Below are 22,925 nucleotides of genomic sequence, written 5' to 3' on the forward strand. Positions count from 1 at the left end.
TCGATAAGCGGAATCGAAATTCGCGTGTCTTATCAAATCCCCGGTTTTTGACATTTTGGAACTGGTTCTAAAATGGAACCGGTTCTCGATACCCAACCCTACTTATCAGTCTACCTCAGTAGATATTTCAGAGCCATCTTCTGCCAGCATAGTGCAGTGTCCACCTAGTGCAGAGTCAGCCTCTATAATTTTGCCGTGTCCACCCAGTGCAGAATCAGCTGACCAAGGCATTCGTGCAGTCACAAGAGTCTGTGTGAGACCAGTTGTCCGGGAAAGGTGTCCTATGTGCAATGTGGTTATGAATAAACGTAACTTTAGAAAGCACATTGACCGTAAGCATACCAACCAGGTTTTGGACGTGAACTCAAAACACCACCTCATGAGTGAATGTATTGATGAGGTAAATGGTATATATTCTGTCCAAAAGACTTTCCATGGTCACAGTGTCCCTCTTCATGTTCAGAATAAAACATGGGGTGAAAATCATTGTGTGTCCTGTGAGTCACAGGGATGTCAAGTAAACATGGATTTGGCGTGGAGGAGTGGCATGAAAGCCTATAGATGTGTACATCTGAGGTCAGTCACTTACTGTACCAACACAGCTAAGTCTAACACACTACGGGAGGATTCACTGACAAAGATGGTGCAAACCAAATGGTTTAATGAAGACTCAAGGAAGGGTTGCCTTGCACGACAAAGCTTATCCAGAGATGAAAATGTCCCTCTATCTGTCTGCTTAAATATTGGATTTCCTCAAATAAAGAAAATTGTATCTATATTTGAGCCCACAGTGTCATATTACAGTGTTCTTGGACGAGTTATGGTGGTGTACAACACCAAATTAAACTCGTGGCATTGTCCATGTTCAAAAACGAGACGTTCCTGTCCACATATTTATGTCTTGGTTTTCTTTTCTTTTTTTTTACAATTTATTGTAATGCAGAAAAACATGGTAAGTTTGAGTAGCCATGTTTTGTAAATATTGTTAGATGATGTCATCAGTACATTAACATTGTGTTAAAGTATATTAATCAATAAAATTACCCCAACTGTGTTCTAAACCCCTTACTGTTTTGCATTTGATTCTAATTACATTGATAACATAGGGGGAAAACAAAATATTACCATAAAAAAGTACATAATATTAAAGGGATAGTTAACAAGAAAGTGAAAATATCCACACTTGTTCCAAACCAGGAGGACCTTCTTCTGAGGAACACAAAAGATGTTAAGCAGAATATTGGGCATTGGCAGCCTCAGTATCCATTTACAAACATTGTATGAAAAATATGAAAGCAAATGATGACAAAGGATGCTGAGGACTCTTCAATGAACATTCTGCAAAAAAAAAATGTGTGGTCCACAGAAGAAAGTCTGAAAAAGACAATGTTTTAAATGTAGCATTTGGTTATCAGATATCCTTTAAACAAGCCCTCTATTTATCCTCCACCCCCTCTATTTATCTACACCCTGACCACAGGTTACAATAAGGTCAATAACTCATTCCTTAGATGCAAGTAAGTCTATTGCTCGGTACGAGTCCTTTGGAAGGTCAAAGTGTTATAAGGAAAGATATGACCCAAAAGCTAAGATGCATAAACAGTCTCTTTTAATGGTGAGAGAGATCAGTCCAAACAAAGTAAATCCTTCTTCAGATAAATAACAAAAATCCAGTCGTAAATGACGACGCTCAATAACAAAAGGCAGAAGGTCTCTTCTTAGAAAAGGGCAACAGAAAACAGTCCGAGAACAGGATCCGGCGGGCTCTGTCCACTGATCTCTTGAGCGGAATAAGGTTGGTGAGATAAACGCTCTGGGTGCTTGTCAGCAGCGGGCAGGCTGGACAGAGTGTAGAGGACAGGACAGGATAGGACAGGACCAGTAGGTAATAGAAATCACACGCATACGTCTGGGTACGAAATAATCTGGCAAACAGCAGAGAAAAGGGGAAGCTAGAAGTAGCAAACATAATTAGAGGGAAGAGAGAACAGGTGTGAGAGAATGAGCGTGATAACAAGTAGCGATTAGAAACAGCTGAGAATAAGTGAAGTATCGGTGTGTGTGTAAAGGAGAGTGTGTGCGAGTACAACCAGAAGAGGGAGACAGAGAAGGATACCAGACTCATGACACAAAGTGTTCATCTATCATAACAGTATTACAAATCTCATAGACATCACTGTCACATGGTATAGACGATCGAAATGTGCACTCTGTCTTGTACAGCTGTAGGTCTCCTGTGTCCACCGGCGACATGTAGTTCTCCGTTCTATAGAGCTCTGGGAATAAGTTCATCACATTGGGTCTACCGCTTGGCACTCGATCGTTCTTTAAAAGGTCTTATTACATGTGCATCCCACACACGTGCGGTTTCATCCAATTCATCCTGCAATAAAAATATACATTTTAGATAAAGGTTTGATTTTTTTTATTCAAACTGCAATTGGTAGTGTAATTGAATCAGTGTATCATTCGGTCAGTCGTTTTTTGATTTAATATTTAAAGTAGAAAATTAGAAAAAAGTTTTAGTTTTATAAACAATATTTCTAAAACGTGTTTCGTTCTGAGGTAGATAATTGAATAAACAGCTTGAATATTCGATTTCTAGTCAAGTCAAGTCGCCTTAATTTATATAGCGCTTTTAACAATATGGTTGCAAAGCAGCTTTTGCATAGATAATAGGAATATTAAGCATCCGTACAACTGCAGCAGAGGATGGCTATTTTATTCTGCAATGCGGAACTGAGGAAGAGCTGATGACGGAAACAGTTTGATCAAGATAAATAGCAATCTTGCGAACTTTTCTTCTTAAAAAAATGTTTTCCATCTCAGTAGCAGAAGATTATTACTTGTTTATTTAAATTGTTTATCAATACACATACAAAGTTTATTAAAAGTCTATTCAAAGTTAATAACATTTTTGAATTGTGACTAAAATGTTTCTAAGTCTTGTCTTTAGTAGCACCTTGCTTGGAATTTTTGCTAAAATAGACACATTCTATTAAATAGAATATAATTGGCATTAAAAATGTATTTTCTTTTATACAATTGCTCTTTAAATGAGTGGGGCTCGGAATTAAGTTTAATGTAAGAATTAAAGGACTATTCCGGTGAAAAATGAACCTAGGGGTTATTAACACATGGTTACCGAGTTGATCGTTCTCTGGGATGTGTTTTCATGATAATCGAATGTAAAGAGTTTTATCTCTAAAAACTGATTAGCTTATAACGCTAGTATATGGGGCATCGAATATAAGTAAACAGAAATCGCTAGTTAATACCACTAACAAGGCTCAAAATAGCCCCACACTAACACGGTAGCATAATGAGTGTCCCTACATGCAAACCGAAGCATTGAGAACTTTGTAAGTGTACAGACAGTTTAATAAGAAGATACTTTATAAAGACAGTACATTACACGTATACAGTGTAGCGACAATGACATCCGGCCAGCTGCTTGTCAAATTAGTGAATCGTGATTCTCGCAAACACTTCATTCGTTGTGTGACCAGACGAGAGCGTTGTCTCTTTCTCCCATTCCAACACACACACACACAAAGAGACACGTAACGTGACACCCACATTCCTCACACCAAGACACCCACGTGCCTTCCACAAAGAAATGCACACACACATAAGGATTCCTTCAAAGGAATCATATTTAAGACTTTTCCACATGTATATGATATTTTTCGGTGTCGCCATTTCTGTGTCACGACCGATTTGGAACTGATTTCAATATTAGCATGTATTAATCAAACTTTAAAATGCCTATACTAATGCATAATAATGTAACTTTGTTTTCATATAATCTGAACATGATGTGTTTAGTGTCATTTTGAATCTTGAGACCTAACGGAGTTGAATCTCGATAATAGACTGCAATGATATGATTATTACGATATGAATCCTTTTCAGTCGTAGAAATGACTTAATTCCAAAGCTGTCATAAATTACTCAGCCGAGGGTCCCCTCGACAAGACAAAGAAAGCTTCCCGCTCTCATATCACTGAAGGTGATTGGCTACTCGCACCAAACCAGGCGTGATCCCTACATTCTTTAAAAAGCCAAATGCTCTGCTTCTCTCTCTCTTCCTGCCTTCATCACTGCTTCGTCATGTGAAAAGTCTCCGAACTCCTTTGGGAGTCTCCGTCTTCTTTTATTTTCTTTATCCAAGTCTTTTGTTTCATTTTCAAATTCTCCTTTGTTCGTTTCCACCTAAGAGTCAAACGAACTTAGCCTGAATTCCATCAGCAACTTCACTTTCAAGAAGCCTTCAAATTCTCCCGCTACCAGCGCGCTCAGAAACACGAGGGAGCACATGAGCGAGAACGCGCCCTGCTTCGAGGCTTCACGAGAGAACGCGCCTCAGCACGAGAACGCGCGCTCCCCCTACTCAGACTCACACACAAACAACTTTGCAAGTATTAAAGGTATTGCGGAGGATCTTTCCTACTTTTAGAAAAGACCCGCCCTCTCCAATTTCGATTTGCTCCCGACCGAGAGGCAACGCCTACTAGCAGTGATTTTAAATGGATTTCTCCAAATAGCATGACAAACTTTACCTGTCTAGTAGAATCTTCGCGACTGCAGCATCAGTGGGAAGCCCAACATGTGCTTTTAGCACACGCCAGCGTGTGAACGGCCTTACGTAAACATATCACCAGAATGATTGACACTTAGGTGGACCAATAGTATAGGCTACCCACCCGGAAAAAGAAAATCCTCCGCTATACCTTTAACTCCCACGAGTTTTAATGTTTTAAGGTTTGTTTCAGTGTTGGCTCTCCAAAGGTCTGTGATTTTGCTATTCTATGATCATTCGTGATCTTCTCTCTTATTCTCTCTCTCTCTCCAACACTCCCTCTCTCATTTGTTATCCGTTTGTCTTGTTTGTTCAACTGTAAGTTATTTACATAGAGATATAACCCGTGTATCTTGTGTAGTACTTATATTCTATAGTTTTGCATTTATTAAAACATATATTCAAGACTGTGTCGGTGAAAATGCTTGTAAAAACACAGAGTCAATGAGATTAGATCCAAGAGCTACCAGCGCTCATTATTTACTACATTAAGTAGTTTTAATCTTATAAACACAGGAAAGTTAATGTTCACGGCCAGAAAGTTAATATTTCTTAGAGTTTGTAAGAAAGGATAGCTTTATTGAGAAATTGATCATTTAATCTGACGGTTGGTCGCTGGACGAACACCGATTTGATAATTACATTAATTTCCCTAAAGGATTATCTCATGATCAATCTGAAATAAGATTATTGATATATGAATGAGGAATTATAATTCGTTGTGATTGATTATTCATATATTCATATAATCCACTTTCACTTTCGATAATTTAATGTAACTGTAATATGCAATATATGAATCATATTCATGATTAGTTAATAAAATTCCTTCTAGATCATTTGAGCTAATTCATACGGACCCAGAGTCCGAGTCATTTACCCTACAACAGGCAGGAACCATCTTTGGACAACACACTCGACCAGTCGAGCCAGGAACGCCATGCTATGTGAGCTGAACTGTGACTTAAACCTATCGACCAGCTCACTGAGCACGGCGTTCGTGGCTCGACTGGTCGAGTCTGTTTTCCAAAGATGGCCCCTCATTATGCTACCGTGTTAGTGTGAGGCTATTTTGAGCCTTGTTAGTGGTAATAACTAGCGATTTCTTTTTACTTATATTCGATGGCCCATATACTAGCGTTATAAGCTCATCTGTTTTTAGAGATAAAACTCTTTGTCCTTAAGGTCACCAAACAAAGAGATAAACAATTCCATGCATTCTTTCCTGAGAAATCCCCCCAACTCTCTATTCACTGGTTGGCTGTGGTTGCACCTTCTATGTAGCAGTCAATAGATTCCTGAAGAATGTTGCGTCTGAGGAAACGCTGGAAGTCTCTTACGTGCCCATTCTCTGTTCCACAGTCGCCTCTAATGATTCAAGGGCAGCTACCTGAACTCTCCACTGTTTCCATGTAATATCCTCCGATGACCTCCGGGTCACTGCTTGTTGTGTACGCATTCAGCCAAATTATCTTTCTTGAAAAGCCGTCAATACATCCTTTTATGCAAATACCGTTTATGCAAATACGAAATGCAAGAAAACGTGCGCACGCAATAGTTTCACGTGCGCACGCGAAAGTCTGTATTATTATTTTTTTTCAAAGGTTCCTTCAGGGGCTCCGTAGTTTTGCTTTGTGTTGTCTAGATATACATTTTTTTATATCTGTGCATAGTTATGTTGTCTTGTTTGTTTTATACAAAACTTTTTAGACAATCAAGAGCATGTGTTTGCTACATTTAACATACATTTTGGTGCTCTCCACACCTGGTGCCACAATCTTCTTAGTGGCCCTGAATCAACCCCCTTTTTAGGGTGGTTTGGTGACGTGGTGGGTAAATGGTCTTCTTCTTGTCATACTTGTCATACCTGTATGTATGGGTGATGATCTTGATGCACTCTTCTCCAGTCAAGTCCAGGCGGTGCTCTCTGAGGCTAACCAAAAACTCTGCCAAGTCCAGCATGGCTCCATACATCTCAATATTATGAGGTCCTAAAATGAAAGATAATTTAGGAACTTTTGATAGCAGCAATGGATATCAATATTCACATGAAAGCATTATATAATAATTTTATATATAATATACATTAAAAAAGACACTGGGCCCTTACATCATGTGAAGTCTTCTCTTCAGATATCAGAAGATCAGTTTCTGCGGATAATTGGTCCACTGGGACTACATGAAAAAGGTAAATATTTAGTTTCAATTTGTATTTATGTATTTCAATATGACAAATATACATTTATAGTTAGTGTTACAACAAATACCGAAACCTCTATGAATACTTTGGTAAAACTCACAGCTATGTGCTCCAGGAGAGAGTGCTGGCTTTGATTGAGTGTGCGGTGAGCTGGAAACAGGAAATGTCACTGGTGATGGAGGGACCACAGACCATGATGACGTGGAGCTGGAAACGGGAGATGTCAACCTGGTCGACATGAAAATACAGTGGCTGAGGCGACTCATAAATGTGGCATACAACTGGTGAGAGTTGGTGGTGCAACCCACAGCAAACCTCCGAATGAAGTGCCATACATCTAACCGGATGGTCATTTGCTCCCACTCTTCAAACCTCCTCCTCAGAAGAGTGTTGCCACAGCAGTCTTGGTCGACATACAGTACCTCGGGAGGAGCCACTTCAGCCACTCTGTATCGCTTGATGAGGCCTTCAATCATTGGCCCGAGACCACTGGCTGTGAGCACGGACATGATCACCTTTCAATGCTCATTGCCAACCTTGGTTGCCTAGGTAGTGGTGCCATAGCTGCGTCCTGCTAGTTTTCTGCCAACTTTTTTAGTAGAATCCATTCTTAAGATTCAACCATATTGTGATGTGATATTGGCCTTGATCTCATCCAGCCTTTGCAGGACATCCTGGGCATACACCTGCATCAGCCACCGGTGCTTGGGGACAGAAGCTACATAAGACTACAACGAATTGGTTCAAAAATCAAAAATTAAATATGTAAAAGTACATTTTAAACAGAATAGAACAAACTTTTAGAACAGAAAAATAGAATCAAAAATTAAAAATAGAGACGACAACAATATAGCCTGTTTTTCATATTGTAGACGTTGGTGGGCAACAGAAGCCTATTCCTCGGGGGAGCAGCGCGATAAACAAACAAACAAACAAAAAATTAAGCAAAGGACCATCATACGTGGTAAATTAGGTGCAATGATGCTGATTATTTGTACTATTCTATTGCAGAATGAGACGAATGAAGAGCGCTTCTCTCTCATGCGCGCGGACACACTGACTGCTAGATAACTGAAATTCTGGGCATTTCTTAAATTTGTGGTCCACATGTAGAACTTAGGTTTCAATAATTTAGTTGACACAGGTTAAAATCCCAAGCAAACATGGGCTTCTTTCATTTTTAATTTTTATTATTAAAGCAGAGAGATTTGTCTAGTTCTAAAACTCTGTTACACAATATTGTTTTTTTGTTGTTGCTTATATTTATCAAATAAAATGACCATGCATTTCCATTTGCCTCAGCTCCTTTTCCAGCCTGTCAAGAAGTATGATGTGATCGACAGTGTCAAATGCAGCACTGAGGTCAAGTAGTACCAGTACTGATAATTTGCCTGTATCAGCATTTAAGCGAATATCATTTATTATCTTTATGAGCGCGGTGGTCTCTGTGCTGTGATGCGGTCGGAAACCAGACTGAAAATTGTCAAAGTATCCATTCGAGCTTAAAGGGCATATTGCAGTTTTTTTTTTTTCAAAGTAATATATAACCTTGTATAAAAACACCAAACACTTTTTTTTTTTCACCATCGCGTCATATTACGTCACCAGAGGGAGTCGTTTGCAGGGTTCTGCGATTGCAGAGTAGGTTGGTATCAGAGAATGTCTAATAGGAAGAGAATTGGCACTCTGTGGTTACTGGACTGGCTGCTGTAACACGTCTCTGTCCATGCAGGGACTCTCGTCCCCATATTTTTCCCCATAATATGCGTCACATATTTTCATACTGCCAGAGGTGCTGCTTTACGGCAATTTCTGAGTCACTTCTGGGGTCGGTTTCACAAAGATAGACTTTGACTATGGCTTAGATATAGAAGATAGTCAGACTTCAGATAGACATCTAAATCAGACCGTTTCACAAAGCACTTAAGACTTTGACTATCTTAAGTAGGACTACACTGCAATGCATTCTGGGTAAACTAAGACACTTTTCAAAACAAAAAACATGGCGGATCGAGTAAGCGCATTCAGCCGCTCAGTGCAGTTTATCCCAGCAGAAAATATGTGTTTGTTGGAGGAGTATAAAGGCCTGTTCACACCGGGACGAATTTCCTGCGCGATATTCGCCGACGTTTAAAGCCTCGTGACTAAACAAAGGGTGCCAATGTGAGTGTGCACACCGACGCGTAAAACGCCACGTGTAAAAGCGTCATTTTTTAAAAACCGCCTCGGGTTCGTTTTTTTGGTTTGACGCGCCGCGTCAAAAACTATCCGACCAATGAGATTGGCGCTTTTGCTCACGTGTCTGGAGCTTCTGAAGTTACAGTAAAACACAACTTGGGGGCGCTCAAACACAAAACGGTCTTGCCGAGCGTAACGCGAAGAAGATATACGCCAAGTATAGCGTCTACACTGCCGGGAAGAAATAAGACGAGGAAGATGCAAGACAAGATGAATGTAGAGCTGTTGGTCTCGTTGGTGTCGGAACAAAGAACTATATGACAAACGTGCCAGGGACTACGCGGAGTATTTCTGTTTTACATTAAGCGCCATCTAATGTCAGTGAATGAATTTGCATGTTCACTCAGCTCATCATCAGCGAAAATCGTTTGGGTGTGAACACAAAAAACGCGTTGAAAAACGCTGACGAATAATGCGCACCGATATTCGTCCCGGTGTGTACGGCCCTTAACAGTTACAAGGACATTTTACTTGGGAAATTTAACTGAGAATGTAGTAACAAGAAGAAATGTTTGGAAAAAGATTGCTATGACAGTTAACAGCGTTAATCCGACCGTTGAGCGTTAAAGACGTACAGAAAAGATACAAAAACGAAACCGACGATGAAGTCCTCATTATTATATATTTCCAGTAGGTTACTGCGGTCCCTAAAAACCCTTTCCCTTCTCAGCGCTCTCCACGTCGTCTGCAAACCACAAATTATGAGCCATTTTCCCTTTTCTTTTGGCTGTTTGTGATGTAACTGATTGTTACTGCTGGTTGCCAAGGTAACATAGAGTCTTAGACCGAAGTTAGCCTGGGGGTAAGATGTCTAATTTTTTTGGTCTAAATTAAGTCAGTCTTCATTTTTGTGAAACAGTCTAACTTGCATTAGACTAGTCTATGAGCAAATTTTAGACTTGTCTAACACTATAGACCGGTCTAAAATAGCTTTGTGAAACCGGCCCCTGCACTTCCGATTCATGGCTTCCTTTCTCGTGGCATCAGCAACGATAACACCAGCTGCTATATGAGGTAAGGCTCTTTCGGTTAATACATGAGTTACAAAGAGTTCTAGTTAGCTAATGTAAAAAGGAAAATGCGCGAATGTTTCATATATGTATAATACTTCAAGTTTTTTTATTAATTCTCACTGGTGTTAATGATAAAGTTTTTTTTAATCCATAAACAATGGTAATGGCAGCGACATTGATTTCTTCGGCTGGCTGTCGGCTGGTTATCTGCTCTGTAGCCAAGCCAATTTATGGTGGCAATAGTGAAAAGTAAGGACCTTATATATTAACATCATTAATTTACGGATGTTGCAGTTATTGATATTTCTCTAGACAAAGCTTATACCTACTGAGCTCAGTTAAAATACATGGATGCATTAATGGAAGTTTGATTTTCTTTAAAACAATGTAGAACAATGGTAATGGCAAATTAATAAATAACAATCATTCCATGTGGAAAAAAAAACCCCTCAAATGATCATTTATATTTGTAGTTTCTTCCAAAGTGTATTTAGGCTACTTGTTTTAAACTTTGTTCATGTTAAAGGATAATTCCGGTATTTAACACCTTGAGTCTATATTGTAGTTTGTTTTGGATGAACAAGAGTGGTGGACAAAAATTTTGACAATGGTTCCTCTCTCGAGTTTTTGACAATAAAAGAATTGGCCATGCACCCATTTAACATTGGAGTCAATGGTCATGTCCGAAAATGTAATGCATTAAACTTTAACCCCTCTAATTGTATGTAAGTGTGAACTTGTGAATAGTGAGTTAAATCAAGATCAGGCCACATTTGGAGTAATCAATGAAGATAACTAATGTTTTCAAAGTGTTCACAAACTTATTCTAGCCCATGTAGAAAGATAGATGTTTAGCTAATACACAAACCACAGCTAGAACGAGCTTCCAGATATCATCAGATGAGCCCCATAGTAGCCATATTCATATCCAGATTGAAAATATCTGTGCATTCATTCTCTAAAGATGAGACAAATAATATTGCAGTTTATGACATTTTATTTATATATTAGATTTCATTACATTGTGCCATTTGACAGCAAGATGGAAGTTTATGCCTCTATTCAATACAAATAAATATCAGATACATATTTTCTGGCATTTTAAGTTGCAGTGCCAAGTAAACAAACTATTCACACAAAAAACACAAATAGGGTTCTCACCTCTGACTGACTTGTTATCTGTAAGTGTGATGACAAAATATTTACACAATATTATCACAAGTGGACTCCCTCTAGATTGAATCTCCAGTTGATTTTTGAAATGGTTCAGTTTTTTTTTTTTTTAATTCTCATCACACTGAGCAACACTGCAATTTCTTTCAAGTATGATTTTGCAAGTGACGTTTCAGCTCTGTGTGATAAGTGAAACTCTTCTCACACTGAAGACATGTGAAAGGCTTTTCTCCAGTGTGAAGCCTCATGTGAGTCTTTAGGTTTGCTTTAACTGTAAAACTCTTTTCACACTGAGGGCAAGTGAAAGGCTTCTCTCCTGTGTGAACTCTCATGTGAGTCTTTAGGTTTCCTTCAACTGTGAAACTCATTCCACACTGAGGGCAGGTGAAAGGCTTTTCTCCAGTGTGAACTCTCATGTGAACCTTGAGGATTCCTTTGCTTGAGCAAGTCTTGCCACAATGATGACACATGACACAATGCTTCTCTCCAATGTGAGTTATTACATGTCTCTTAAGGTGATTGGTGTCTGTGAAACTCCTTCCACATTGATGACATAAAAAACAGTCCTCTCTTGAGTGAATCCTCATGTGGCAATCAAGGTTTACTTTACGTCTGAACCTCTTTCCACAACGATCACAAGCAAAAGGCTTCTCTCCAGTGTGAATTCTCATGTGGTCATTAAGAGACCCTTGATGTGTAAAACCCTTTCCACACTGAGAGCATACGTAAGGCTTCTCTCCTGTGTGAATTCTCATGTGGACTTCAATTGTTGCTTTATGTGTAAAACTCTTTCCACACTGTTGGCAGGTGTAAGGACTCTCTCCAGAGTGAACTCTCATGTGGATTTTAAGACTTCCTTTTCCAGTGAAACTCTTTTCACACTGAGGACATGTGTAAGACTTTTCTCCAGTGTGAATTTGTATGTGTTTTTTAAGGTTTCCTTTTACAGTGAAACTTTTTCCACACTGTTGGCAGGTGAAAGGCTTCTCTCCAGTGTGAATTCTCATGTGGACTTTAAGGTTTCCATGATGACTGAAACTCTTTCCACACTGAGGGCAGGTGAAATGACTTCTAGTTCCAGTCTTTTGAGCTTTTTTTTGTGAGGACGTCTTTTCAGTCTGGGAGCAACTAAAAAATTTGTCTCCAGTTATAAAATCATGACATTTCTCTTCCTTTACATCACTCAGTTCTCGACTCTCCTCTTTCAGTGGCATCAGGTCTAAAATGGGGGAAAATAATAATAATAATTTAAGCACATGTTAATGCTACAAAGCAGCACACATCAAAACATTCAGACCAATTGTTCTCAAAGTTTTTTTGGGCAGCACCCAATGTTCCCATAATGGAGAGGCCTCTTACCTCCCTGAACAGATAAAATAGTCTAATTCAGTGCTGCTTAAGCCTCTCCAGGAGGATCCCCAGCACTGCACATTTTTTATTTCTCACTCATCAGCTCATTAGTATAGACTGCAGCACCTGAATTGTCAGACAAGTGATACATACAAAATGAGCAGAGCTATGGGTCCTAGAGGACAAATTTGAGAACCCTAGGTCCAGTTGTTTCCCTGAATATTAATTGTTGATTGTTTTAAGTTTATTCAGGCCTAAGCAAAAACTGTGCTGTACCCCCAACTGCATCTGTTGGTTTTCTTTTTATTATTATTTCTCCCTAAAGGGAGTCTACACTGTCAGAAACACAAGTACAGTGCAGGCAAAATGTAGTTCCTAGGAGAACAAAACATATAACTGTATCAGAGGTCTTCACAGGTCCAAAAATGTGTACCCGAACCCGAAGAGACCTATAGACTTGTCTATTATTTGAAAGTTGGACCCGGATGTGCAGAACCGAGAAATACCATAAATTTACTACACGGAACCGACGCGGACCCATATATATTATTTGGAAACTGGACCAGAACCTGGTCAGGAAGTGACAGACCCGACTGGAGCCAATTGAAACATATTCCACATCAAATTGCTATTAACAAGTTGCGAAAATAAATATTTTTGGTTTACCTAATGTTAGTAGCCTTCTCCCTTGTACCTGACTGTGATCATACAATCCTCCTAGCCAAGAAAGTTATATGTTATTCCTCCCTTGCCAATTAAAAGAGCTTGCTTAATCCTTCAAAAGGGTGGTCTTGTGGTCACGTTGACGAATGACAAATGTGACTTTGCAGTTTTGTATTTTTTGGTCTCTCGAGTCAATCTCACAAAATAAGATAACTTCAACAGATGCAGTTGGGGGTAAACAGTCGGTTTTCTTTTTATTATTATTTCTCCCTAAAGTGACACTGTCAGAAACACAGGTGTGTTTTTATATATTTTATATATAACATAATGTTAATTAATAATTGTACATTAATGATTGCTCGTTCAGTGCCATGGATGCTGACGTTATCATTTGCTATCATCTCTGTGCTCTCTGAGCAGAGTCTGCCCAAAATTTTTAGATATAACAATACAGTTCATTTATAATATTATTATAAAAATGGGTTAATGTGCAGTATGCCAGATTAATTCACGCCTTCTAAATAAAAGAGTCAATTGCCAATAGGTAAAGTCATTGTGTTAAAACACACACACACACAGCGCTGACTGACTCTGATCACGGCAGACCCGGGACCCAAAGTAATACATCGGGACCTGGCTGACCATTTAAAATATAGACCCTCAACCCGTACGGAACCTCTAAACTGTACCTTTAAAAGGTACCTTTAAAAGGTCCACAATGCCTTAGGTACAATTATGTACCCAAAACGAGTTAAGGTACAACATTTTAGGGTAGATATGAAAGTTCCATTTCTGTACTTTTAAAATAACTATGCTTTTTGTATATAATTTAATCTATGTCAGCTCATGATACATCAAGATGCTATATTAAAATTAGGGCTGCACAATTAATCGCAATGAAACCGCAAATGATTTGGCAAAAGCCTGTGATTATTTCATGCGCAGCTTGTCAGTACATCACGGCTGATCGGTAGTAAATGCTGCTCCATCTGAATGCCAGAGGGCGCTCTCACGCAGACACGCCAAATATGCCCAGCCTCAGAAGTACGATAACGCACATCATTCCTGGAAATCCCTATCGGTGTAGCTAAATAAACAGAAGATTAAAACGCTTTGATTGATTAAACATGACTAATAAACACACAATTGCCTGTATTCTGTATAAGAAGCCACATCATCTCACAGACGGATACTCAACTGTGGTAATGAACTGAGTTTGGAGTAAAAGCATGTTATTAAAATGTTGTCTTTTGTTGGAAGAGAGGTTCATAAATGCTTCTCATGTTTGGAAAGATGTTTGACATGTGTTGCTTTTCAAATACACATGATTCCAACTCACAGTGTAAACGCTGCTCCATCTGAAAGCAGAGCCTTACCTGTACATTAATGACAAGCTGTGCATAAAAAAATTATCGATTTGCAATTTCAAAATATGCCAAATCGGGTTAAGTGCGATTACATGGAAATTGAGATTAATCGTGCAGCCCTAATTAAAATTACATTAAAAGTTGTTCAAAATATCTTGTATAAGATTATATGTAGAATAATATATACTCCACCATCACGTCTCCTGCCAGTAAAATAAGACCGATATTAATGCTAAACATAATACATTAAAGGGGTGGTTGAGTATGATTTCACTTGCTGTTTGAGCATAAATAACATCTGCAAAGTTACAATGCTCAAAGTAGTAGTCGAGCACATTTGTGAGTCAGCTCAAACTTTCGCATCTGTCTTTTCACATGCAATAGAAAGTCACTCTGTGTGCATCTCACAACAGTTCCTATACGAGCAATTTATAAATTATCATGACAAAATATGCTAATTGAATATAATTAACACCACATCAGCTACATAAATTCATCAACTAACCATTCAGAGACGTCTTGTTGCTTCTACATGTTGTCACTTCTTCTAGAGTCTCTCCATCATTGTCTGACTCCGTATAAACATAAAAGGCAGAACAGTTTCTGTCATTTTAGTGTGTGTCTGCGTGAGGTAATCGGAGCTGATAACACACACAAGCTCTTGAAACTCCGCCCTCTGTGTCGGGAGCAGCAGCTAATTTGCATTTTAAAGGGCCAGACACAAAACCAGGGTGGGAAATTAGCCAGCCACAGTGGCGGGTGGATTATAATAATAATGCTGCGTTCGCACCAAAAGCGAATACAGTTCGCATCCACCGAGGGACCAGGACAGGACCACCAGACGCGCGTCTTTACATTGACTTAACATTGAATGCATTAAGTAGTAACCAATAAACACATGCTGCGAGTGATTTTATTGTACGGATTGGACAGCCTTTGTCAAAGAATGCGGTTGCTAAGTAACAATAATACACTTTGTCGAGTAACTCTTTTGATTGGTTTTACGTAATACGTTATACTGTATAAGCTGAGAATAAAATAAAAAAAGTGTATATATATATATATATATATATATATATATATATAGCTGAGCTGGTGCAGAAGAAAGGGAAATTATTTTAAAAAATGTGGCGACATATCCCTGGTGTTAGGAGGCCCGCAGCGGAGTCAGCAGTTATAAATGAACAACTACAAACTGAGGGCGAAGTAAAGAAAACGAAAAGGTACTTTTCTAACAAGTGGCGCATTGATGACCAAGGGAAACCGAGGGAATGGTTATCCTGCTTCCCGACGACCAGTCTATGCACTGCACCATTGCACACTGAGTCCGAAATTTTCGCATGCGTTTTTTCGTATTCATGATTCGGTGGCTCTGAATTGTCAAAGCACCATTCAAACACCATTCAAACTGCTTGTTACGGAAAACGCAGAAAATCAAACCCGTTCCGATTTTTTTTATGACGGACAAAAGTTTCGGAGGCAGTGTGCAAGCGTGATTGACATAACGTGAGGTCGTATTTAATTTTTAACGTGCGAAAATTTCGGATACGAATTTCGGACTCAGTGTGTAATGGCCTACGCGTCAGCAGAAAATGTAAATAATTCGTTCGTAAGAGGAATGTCTAATCTTAAATTAGAGGCAATAAAACTTTTGGAGGTCAGATTTCATGGAAAGAGGAGCCAAGAAGAGAAAGACTCGACGAGGAGAAGTCTGAGGAGGAAGATGATGATGACTCTGACGAAGACTAAAGTGACAATTTAATGCTATGTTACTGAGAGATGAGTCAACATTATTTGTTTTGTTCATGAAACATGTAGGCCTTTGTATTTGTCTATATTAATAAAATATTAATAAAGTATTAATAATAAATAAAATAAAACGTATTGAAGCAATTTCTTTCTTGCAATTTGAATTCCACTGTGGCTGGTGGACAAAAAAGTTAATTTCCCACCCTGCACAGAACGTGACAACTTTAACATACTATATAAAAATATCTGTGAGGTATTTTGAGCTAAAACTTCACACACACACACACACACACACACACGGGACATCAGAGATTTATTTTACATCTTGTGAAAAGGGCATTTTACCACCCCTTTAATGAAATTAGTTAATTAAACATTTTTATAATTGTTGTTTTTGTTGTAATGTAATTTTTTTTGTTTAAAACAAAAACAAATGCATTTGATTAATTATAAATTTTGACCATTGAATCTAAAACAGTACTTTGAGAGGAAAAAAAAAGACAATTAAATTAGGAATGAAGACCATGAGCAGTGGCAAAAATGTAATATATTAAAAATGTACATTGTTTATGTTATGGTTGTTGTCGCTTTAAGAAAATTCCCTGCTTGGCTTAAGTCGTTCGGTTCTGAAGCAAGTGAATATGTGGGCCTGTTCTGACAAAACTTCCCACGAATTCCAAAGCTGAGCATTATTGGAGAACACATTTCTCAGGAAACCGCAGGATAATGTTATATATTCTTATTTTACACATGTGAGGCCATGCTCTGTTGATTTTGTCTAACTCTGTGTTCCCCTGCTTTAAGCCTGTGAAAAGTACTTGTCAGACTGGCTGGTGTCTGCTTTGGGAAGAGCCTTCAGAATGGAGTTGGGGAAAATGTCTACAGCTCACTTAATAAAGGAGCTAATGCAATTTGGTAGCGAAGTCAGATTGAGTATCAGATTGAGGGGCTTTCGCACCGGATAGTTCCAGGACCTAATCACCAGGGTGGTTCCTCAAGAACTAATGGTTCCCATAGGAACGTTTGACCATTATTTTGACTAGTGATCGACCGATATTGATTTTTTTTTTACCCGATAACGATTGTATGCATGTTTATGTGCCCGATAACCGATATTTATTTACTGTTATACTTCTGTTTTTGACATAATTATTACAACACAACTGAACCGAACAAACCATTTTATTTATAACAATCACTCCCCTCCTGTATACAAAAAAATAAAATAAAAACTTATTTATACACCAATAAATAGAGGGGTCTGAGGGCAAAAAAATGAAGTGCACTGTTTCTAAAGTGTCTTTGTTTAAAAATAAAAGCTTTGATGAGGTAAAAAAATTAGGCACGCGTGCGGTCTCTCCCTCTCTGCCGTGCACGCGCTACGCGGTTTGGAGCAGTCTCTGTCTCGCGGGCGCGCTCGCTCACTCGCTCTAGATTACGGGAGATTTTAACTAACTTGAGATTTTAAAGGGATAGTTCACCCAAAAATTTTAATTCTGTCATCATTTACTCACCCTCAAGTTGTTTCAAACCTGTATGAGTTTCTTTCTTCTGTTGAACACAAAAGAAGATATTTTGAAGAATGTTGGTGACCAGACAGTTGATGGACCCATTGACTTCCATAGTATCTTTTTTTCCTACTATGGAATACAATGGGGTCCATCAACTGTCTGGTCTATTTTGTTAATGCCCCCTCAGCACTCGGTGCCCTACGCACAGTGCGTGATGCGCCTGGTGGGACTGGCGGCGCTGATTCGTGGAAATAATAAATAATTAATTTCCACATAGCTGTATTTATTTAGATGTGTATTAGCGAAATAATGGTTATGTAATCAGTGCTAATATCATTTAGGTTGTTTTAAACAAGTGCATCTTGTTAAAAGTTTCATGCAGTGGCCGTGCTTGAGCATTCCTGATCATCAACCCAGTGAGTGCTCAGCAATATGAACAAACTTTTTTTACGCGACTGATGGTGAGCGCTTAAATTCAGCGCTTTTATTTCCAACATGCACACATTCACGTCGGTTTTATTTAATTCATGTACAGTTACGTCTTTATTGAGACAGGACACAACGTATTAGGCTACGTGACTCCGTGATTTTTTTTTTAGAGCCGTCAAGCTGCATAAATAAACTACATATCAGGCATTTATGTCTCAAATCTCATTAGTGCATTATGTCTGTTATGTTAAAACAGGTTGAATAATTGAAGTAGCAAGTAGCAGGCCTACATATAGCCTACTTTACCTGTGCACGCAGTTGTTGTTGTCTCGTCTCTCCTCAGACGCGGTGCTGCAATGGCGAAATTCTCAAAACGCCCACAAGATGGCGCCGTTTATTGGTGAATCCGATATTACAAAACCAATACCCGATTATGGGAAAATGCTTAAATATCGGGAAAAATATTGGTAAACTTGTAGAAACAGTGCACTTCATTTTTTGCCCTCAGATCCCTCTATTTATTGGTGTATAAATAAAGTTTTTATTTATTTTTTTGTATACAGGAGGGGAGTGATTGTTATAAATAAAATGGTTTGTTCAGTTGTGTTGTAATAATTATGCAATTCTACGTCACATTGCATTGATTCTGAGAACAGCTCGTTCTGAGACAGTGCTTATGACTTATGGGGATTAAAAAAAAAAAAACACTGGTTGGATTTGTATCATTATAGGGTGGTTGTGTACACACACTGCCAACACACATTTATGTTCAAACACCATGTAAAAGTGAATTTTGAATAATAGGTGCCCTTTAAGTTAAAGGGACACCATGTAGAAATTGTACCTTAATATAACAGCTTCAAGGGGGGGGACGACGACACTGCTGGAAAAACCAGCAATGCAAGTTTGAGAGGAACGCCACCGACAAATCTCACGAGAATCACGACTTGCTTTACGGCAACGACGTCACACACATCAACAACATATGAAGAACCGCTCTGAATTAAGCACGAAGACACTTGTGCGCATTTCAGACGTGATACTCGACGATAGAAAAATCAAAGAAAACGCGGTCGGAAGAGACTAGGAAAAGGAAAAGAGAATCTGACCGCGTGAGGAACCGGAGAAGTCACTCGGTCAGGCTTTCTCTCTTTGGCGCGAGCTAAAAAGCAGCACTGGATGCAACAGCGATGCTGACCTGGCGATCTTGTTGATGGACTAGTAAATAAATATCTTTTGTAAACTTGTTTGCGTTCTATGTTGTATGTTGTTGCGCTTGCTTGTAGTATGTCATTTTTTACGATGCTGTTCATTCATCCATTATATCAGACGACGCTGTTGACGCTGATTCCTGCGATTATCATGAGAACAGTTGTCAATATCTCACATAATTGTCAATATCTCACATAATTATCAGGACATAAATAAGCCTAGAGGTTGTAAATAGTGTAAACGAGCACAATTAGCAAACTATTATGATAAATTGCAATAATCATGTCTAATGACATCCTAACGGCCAATGTTATGAAATAATGCGACATACATTTTTGTAATATTTCCCTAATATTTGTATGAAATCGTGAAACACCTGGTTAATATCTTCGGAGTCTATCTGTGCCTGTTCCATCCCCGACGCTTCTTACGACAGTGCAAGTATTCCACAGCGACACTAGGAGTCGCTGTTTGACAAAAACGGAAAGCTGCATAGTATGCCTTTAATGTAATCTGTAATGGCGCTTTTCCACTGCATGGTACGGCTCGGTTCGGCTCGGTACGGTTCATCGCGGAACGGTTCGGCTCGCTTCGCTTTTCCACTGCATGGTACGGCTCGGTACGGTTCATCGCGGAACGGTTCGGCTCGCTTCGCTTTTCCACTGCATGGTACGACTCGACTCGGTACGGCACGGTTCGGTTCGCTTTAGCTCGGTTGCTTTTCCACTGCAGTTAGTACCGCTTCAAAGTGGGTGGGACTGATCGTTAAGTTGTAGGTCCGGTGGTAGCCGTGTGCGGCTAAGAGCTGTGCTACTTCCGCTCCTCGGCAACCAACGAGAGGAACGTCTGCACCTCGTCCACTGACCGTGATTCAGCCATTTCTTGTTTGATTTTTTAAAAACTTTTTTTGTCAAGTAAATACTCTAAAAACAGGTGCTACCGCATTGGCTGTTGTCTGGCTATTTAAATATAGCGGGTTTAGTGTCTCGTGTCGCAAATACAATGACGCTGAAGTGACGATTCTGTCTGACCAATCAGTGATCTGCAGTGTTTTCACGTCACATTTAGTATCGGTACGGTACGCTTGGAACCTCAACAGAGGTGGTACCATTTAAAGCGAGCCGTACCGTACCGTACCATGCAGTGGAAATGCGCCATAAGTGAGCCGTACCGTACCATGCAGTGGAAATGCGCCATAAGTGAGCCGTACCGAACCGAGCCGTACCGTACCATGCAGTGGAAAAGCGCCAAAGCGTGCCGTGCCGTACCGAACCGTACCATGCAGTGGAAAAGCGCCATAAGAAATCGTGTATGTGTATCAGTATATTATATCCCTGCATTACTTTTTTACATAGTTCTTAAAGTGACAGCAGTCTATATAAGAATCAGTATACGTTTCATTCATACAGTGAAGAATATGCAGTTTTATTATTTAATTTGATGATTCAATTTCTTATTTAAATGCTGTTTTTATTGTTAACTTCTACAGTTCCCTGTTCATACTGTTAAAATCAGTCAGTTCAAACAGAGTTGCAGTAGAGTTGCCTGACATAACGTTGTGGACAGTGGTACCATGCCAGTGACGTCATCGAACACGGCTGCGCTCCGATAATGTAAATTTCAGTTTTGGGAAAAACTTCATATAGTTTTGTTTTTAATATTATTTTTTAATTAATTTGTTTACAATTTTAATAACCAACATGTTATCTAATTATATTTTGTTCGTTTCAGTTCCCCTTTAAATGAATTCGCTTTGGCTTGACGATAACATAGCTACTTATTTTTCATTCTTGTTCTGATTACCGTTACATTTAAAGACTAAAGTAGCCTTTAGCTATGTCCACGGTGTTTTGTAAACATTTCACTGTATTCACCAGAATTTTACATCAACGTAATAAATAAATAAAAAAGCTCAAAAGCTAAATTTTAAGTGTAACATTTTTTTAAGCCATGTAGCAGACATTTTCAAAATTTCTAGACAAATTACTTAAATTACTCTTTAAACCGTTTAATCAATAGTATTAATCAGTCAAAAGCCTTACTGTCGGTTAACGGTTAATTTATGAGCTGTCCACATAAACTTGACTGTCCAAGTTAACATACTGTCCACATGACTTGCTTTACGTAAAGTAAAAAAACCTCGCTTTAATCAGGACACTCATGACATTCTTCAAAATTAGCATTAATTTCTGTAGGGCTGGAAATTTAATAAGGATCAAATGACTGAGTTCAGCTTTGAGAATGAAACCAACCTGTTTGTTCCTCGGTATCTTCTTGTTTCACACTGAATGTTTCTTCAATCTTCATTTCTTCACTCTCCTCTTTAATAAACGCCATCTCATAATAGTGTGTCTTGTGGATCTCAGTCACTTCACCAGGAGTTTTTCCTGTGTTTATGGACACACTGTCATGAATTAAGATTAGAATAGTTAAAAGTAATATTAACAGTACAATGAATTATCTGTGTGTGTCTCTAGTAAGAGTCAGTCAGAGTGAAACTTGAAAACACTCAAAACTGGTACTACAAGTAAATAAATTTCACCAATTATAGGTTCATAATTACACATTCATGCTTTACATTAAATCGATTTGTAGTTTCAAATTAGTAGATTAAACAAATACATATTTGCTGTTGGTTTGTAAAAGTTGTCATTACAAATGTTTGTAATCTTGTCGCATTAACAGTAAACTGTTTTGTCCAGCATGTGACGTCAGCGTGCGGAGGTGATTTGTACTGAATCGTTATGGAAAATATTTGCTTAAATTAACTCGGAGTTTCAAAAAGCCGTTTTCCATCACTACTGGTGAATTCGCGTTTACGATAAATCGATTCAAGATATATATAAGGACTGAAATGAGACGCATCTTTTCTGTTACTTATGTCTGGATGTGCTTTACTGACAATAACGTTCGTTCATTGATGTTAGATGCGACATTACAATGTTACATTCGATAATAAATTATTAATTTCAAATGGCTTGTTAAAGCTATAAAGCTGATTGAACAGTTTGTATCGATTAAAACACTTAAATTACTAAAAACACAAACCTTTCTTCAGCAGTCACAATTGATGCAGAAGCACGACGCAACCTTATGGCGTCATATCACAACATCAAAATAAAAGTCCTGTCCAGAAGTGAACAATGATGTGCTTGAAACTACTAATTTACCCTTGTTTTAAAATCACACATAAAAGTCAGTGCTTTTTCTAGTATTAAAATGGGGATAATATAAATCTGTTTGAATCTGTCGTTTACATGACAACGATATGCAAGGGTCATTCCTACTATTCGGTGCCATTTCAGCTTGGTAAATTTCCAGGATTTAATCATTTTATCTGAAGAATGCCTTGTTACACTACAATAAAAATATTGGTCCAGCTCAGGATATGACTCTTTAATAATTTTGACCAAATTCTTCACACATGCAAAGGCCAAA

General features: G+C 38.6%; 2 protein-coding genes across 4 annotated transcripts; both read right to left on the minus strand.

Moving 5' to 3' along the window:
- Nucleotides 1-1,295: 1,295 nt before the first annotated feature.
- Nucleotides 1,296-10,084, minus strand: LOC307003758 (uncharacterized protein). The gene is made up of 5 exons (XM_079622544.1): nucleotides 7,098-10,084; nucleotides 6,883-7,010; nucleotides 6,693-6,757; nucleotides 6,450-6,573; nucleotides 1,296-2,383 (listed from the first exon to the last, which is right to left on the minus strand). Exons 1-4 carry the CDS (start codon nucleotides 7,289-7,291, stop codon nucleotides 6,490-6,492), a joined length of 471 nt encoding a protein of 156 aa, XP_079478670.1. The 5' UTR covers nucleotides 7,292-10,084; the 3' UTR covers nucleotides 1,296-2,383; nucleotides 6,450-6,489.
- Nucleotides 10,085-11,013: 929 nt separating this feature from the next.
- On the minus strand, nucleotides 11,014-22,650 carry LOC307003755 (uncharacterized protein). Of its 3 annotated transcripts, none has more exons than XM_079622539.1 (3): nucleotides 22,536-22,650; nucleotides 21,740-21,891; nucleotides 11,014-12,425 (listed from the first exon to the last, which is right to left on the minus strand). In XM_079622539.1, the coding sequence occupies exons 2-3, from the start codon at nucleotides 21,822-21,824 to the stop codon at nucleotides 11,353-11,355; spliced, it is 1,158 nt and encodes a 385-aa protein (XP_079478665.1). In that variant the 5' UTR covers nucleotides 21,825-21,891; nucleotides 22,536-22,650; the 3' UTR covers nucleotides 11,014-11,352. The 3 variants fall into 3 exon arrangements, with proteins under 3 accessions (XP_079478665.1, XP_079478666.1, XP_079478667.1); XM_079622540.1 differs by having other exon boundaries at nucleotides 11,015-12,425; nucleotides 21,740-21,874; nucleotides 22,536-22,641; XM_079622541.1 differs by lacking the exon at nucleotides 22,536-22,650 and adding an exon at nucleotides 22,110-22,253 and having other exon boundaries at nucleotides 11,021-12,425; nucleotides 21,740-21,874.
- Between the last annotated feature and the right edge of the window lie 275 nt (nucleotides 22,651-22,925).

This window comes from Phoxinus phoxinus (assembly GCF_949152265.1).
Source record: "Phoxinus phoxinus genome assembly, chromosome: 9".
Taxonomy (NCBI): domain Eukaryota; kingdom Metazoa; phylum Chordata; class Actinopteri; order Cypriniformes; family Leuciscidae; genus Phoxinus; species Phoxinus phoxinus.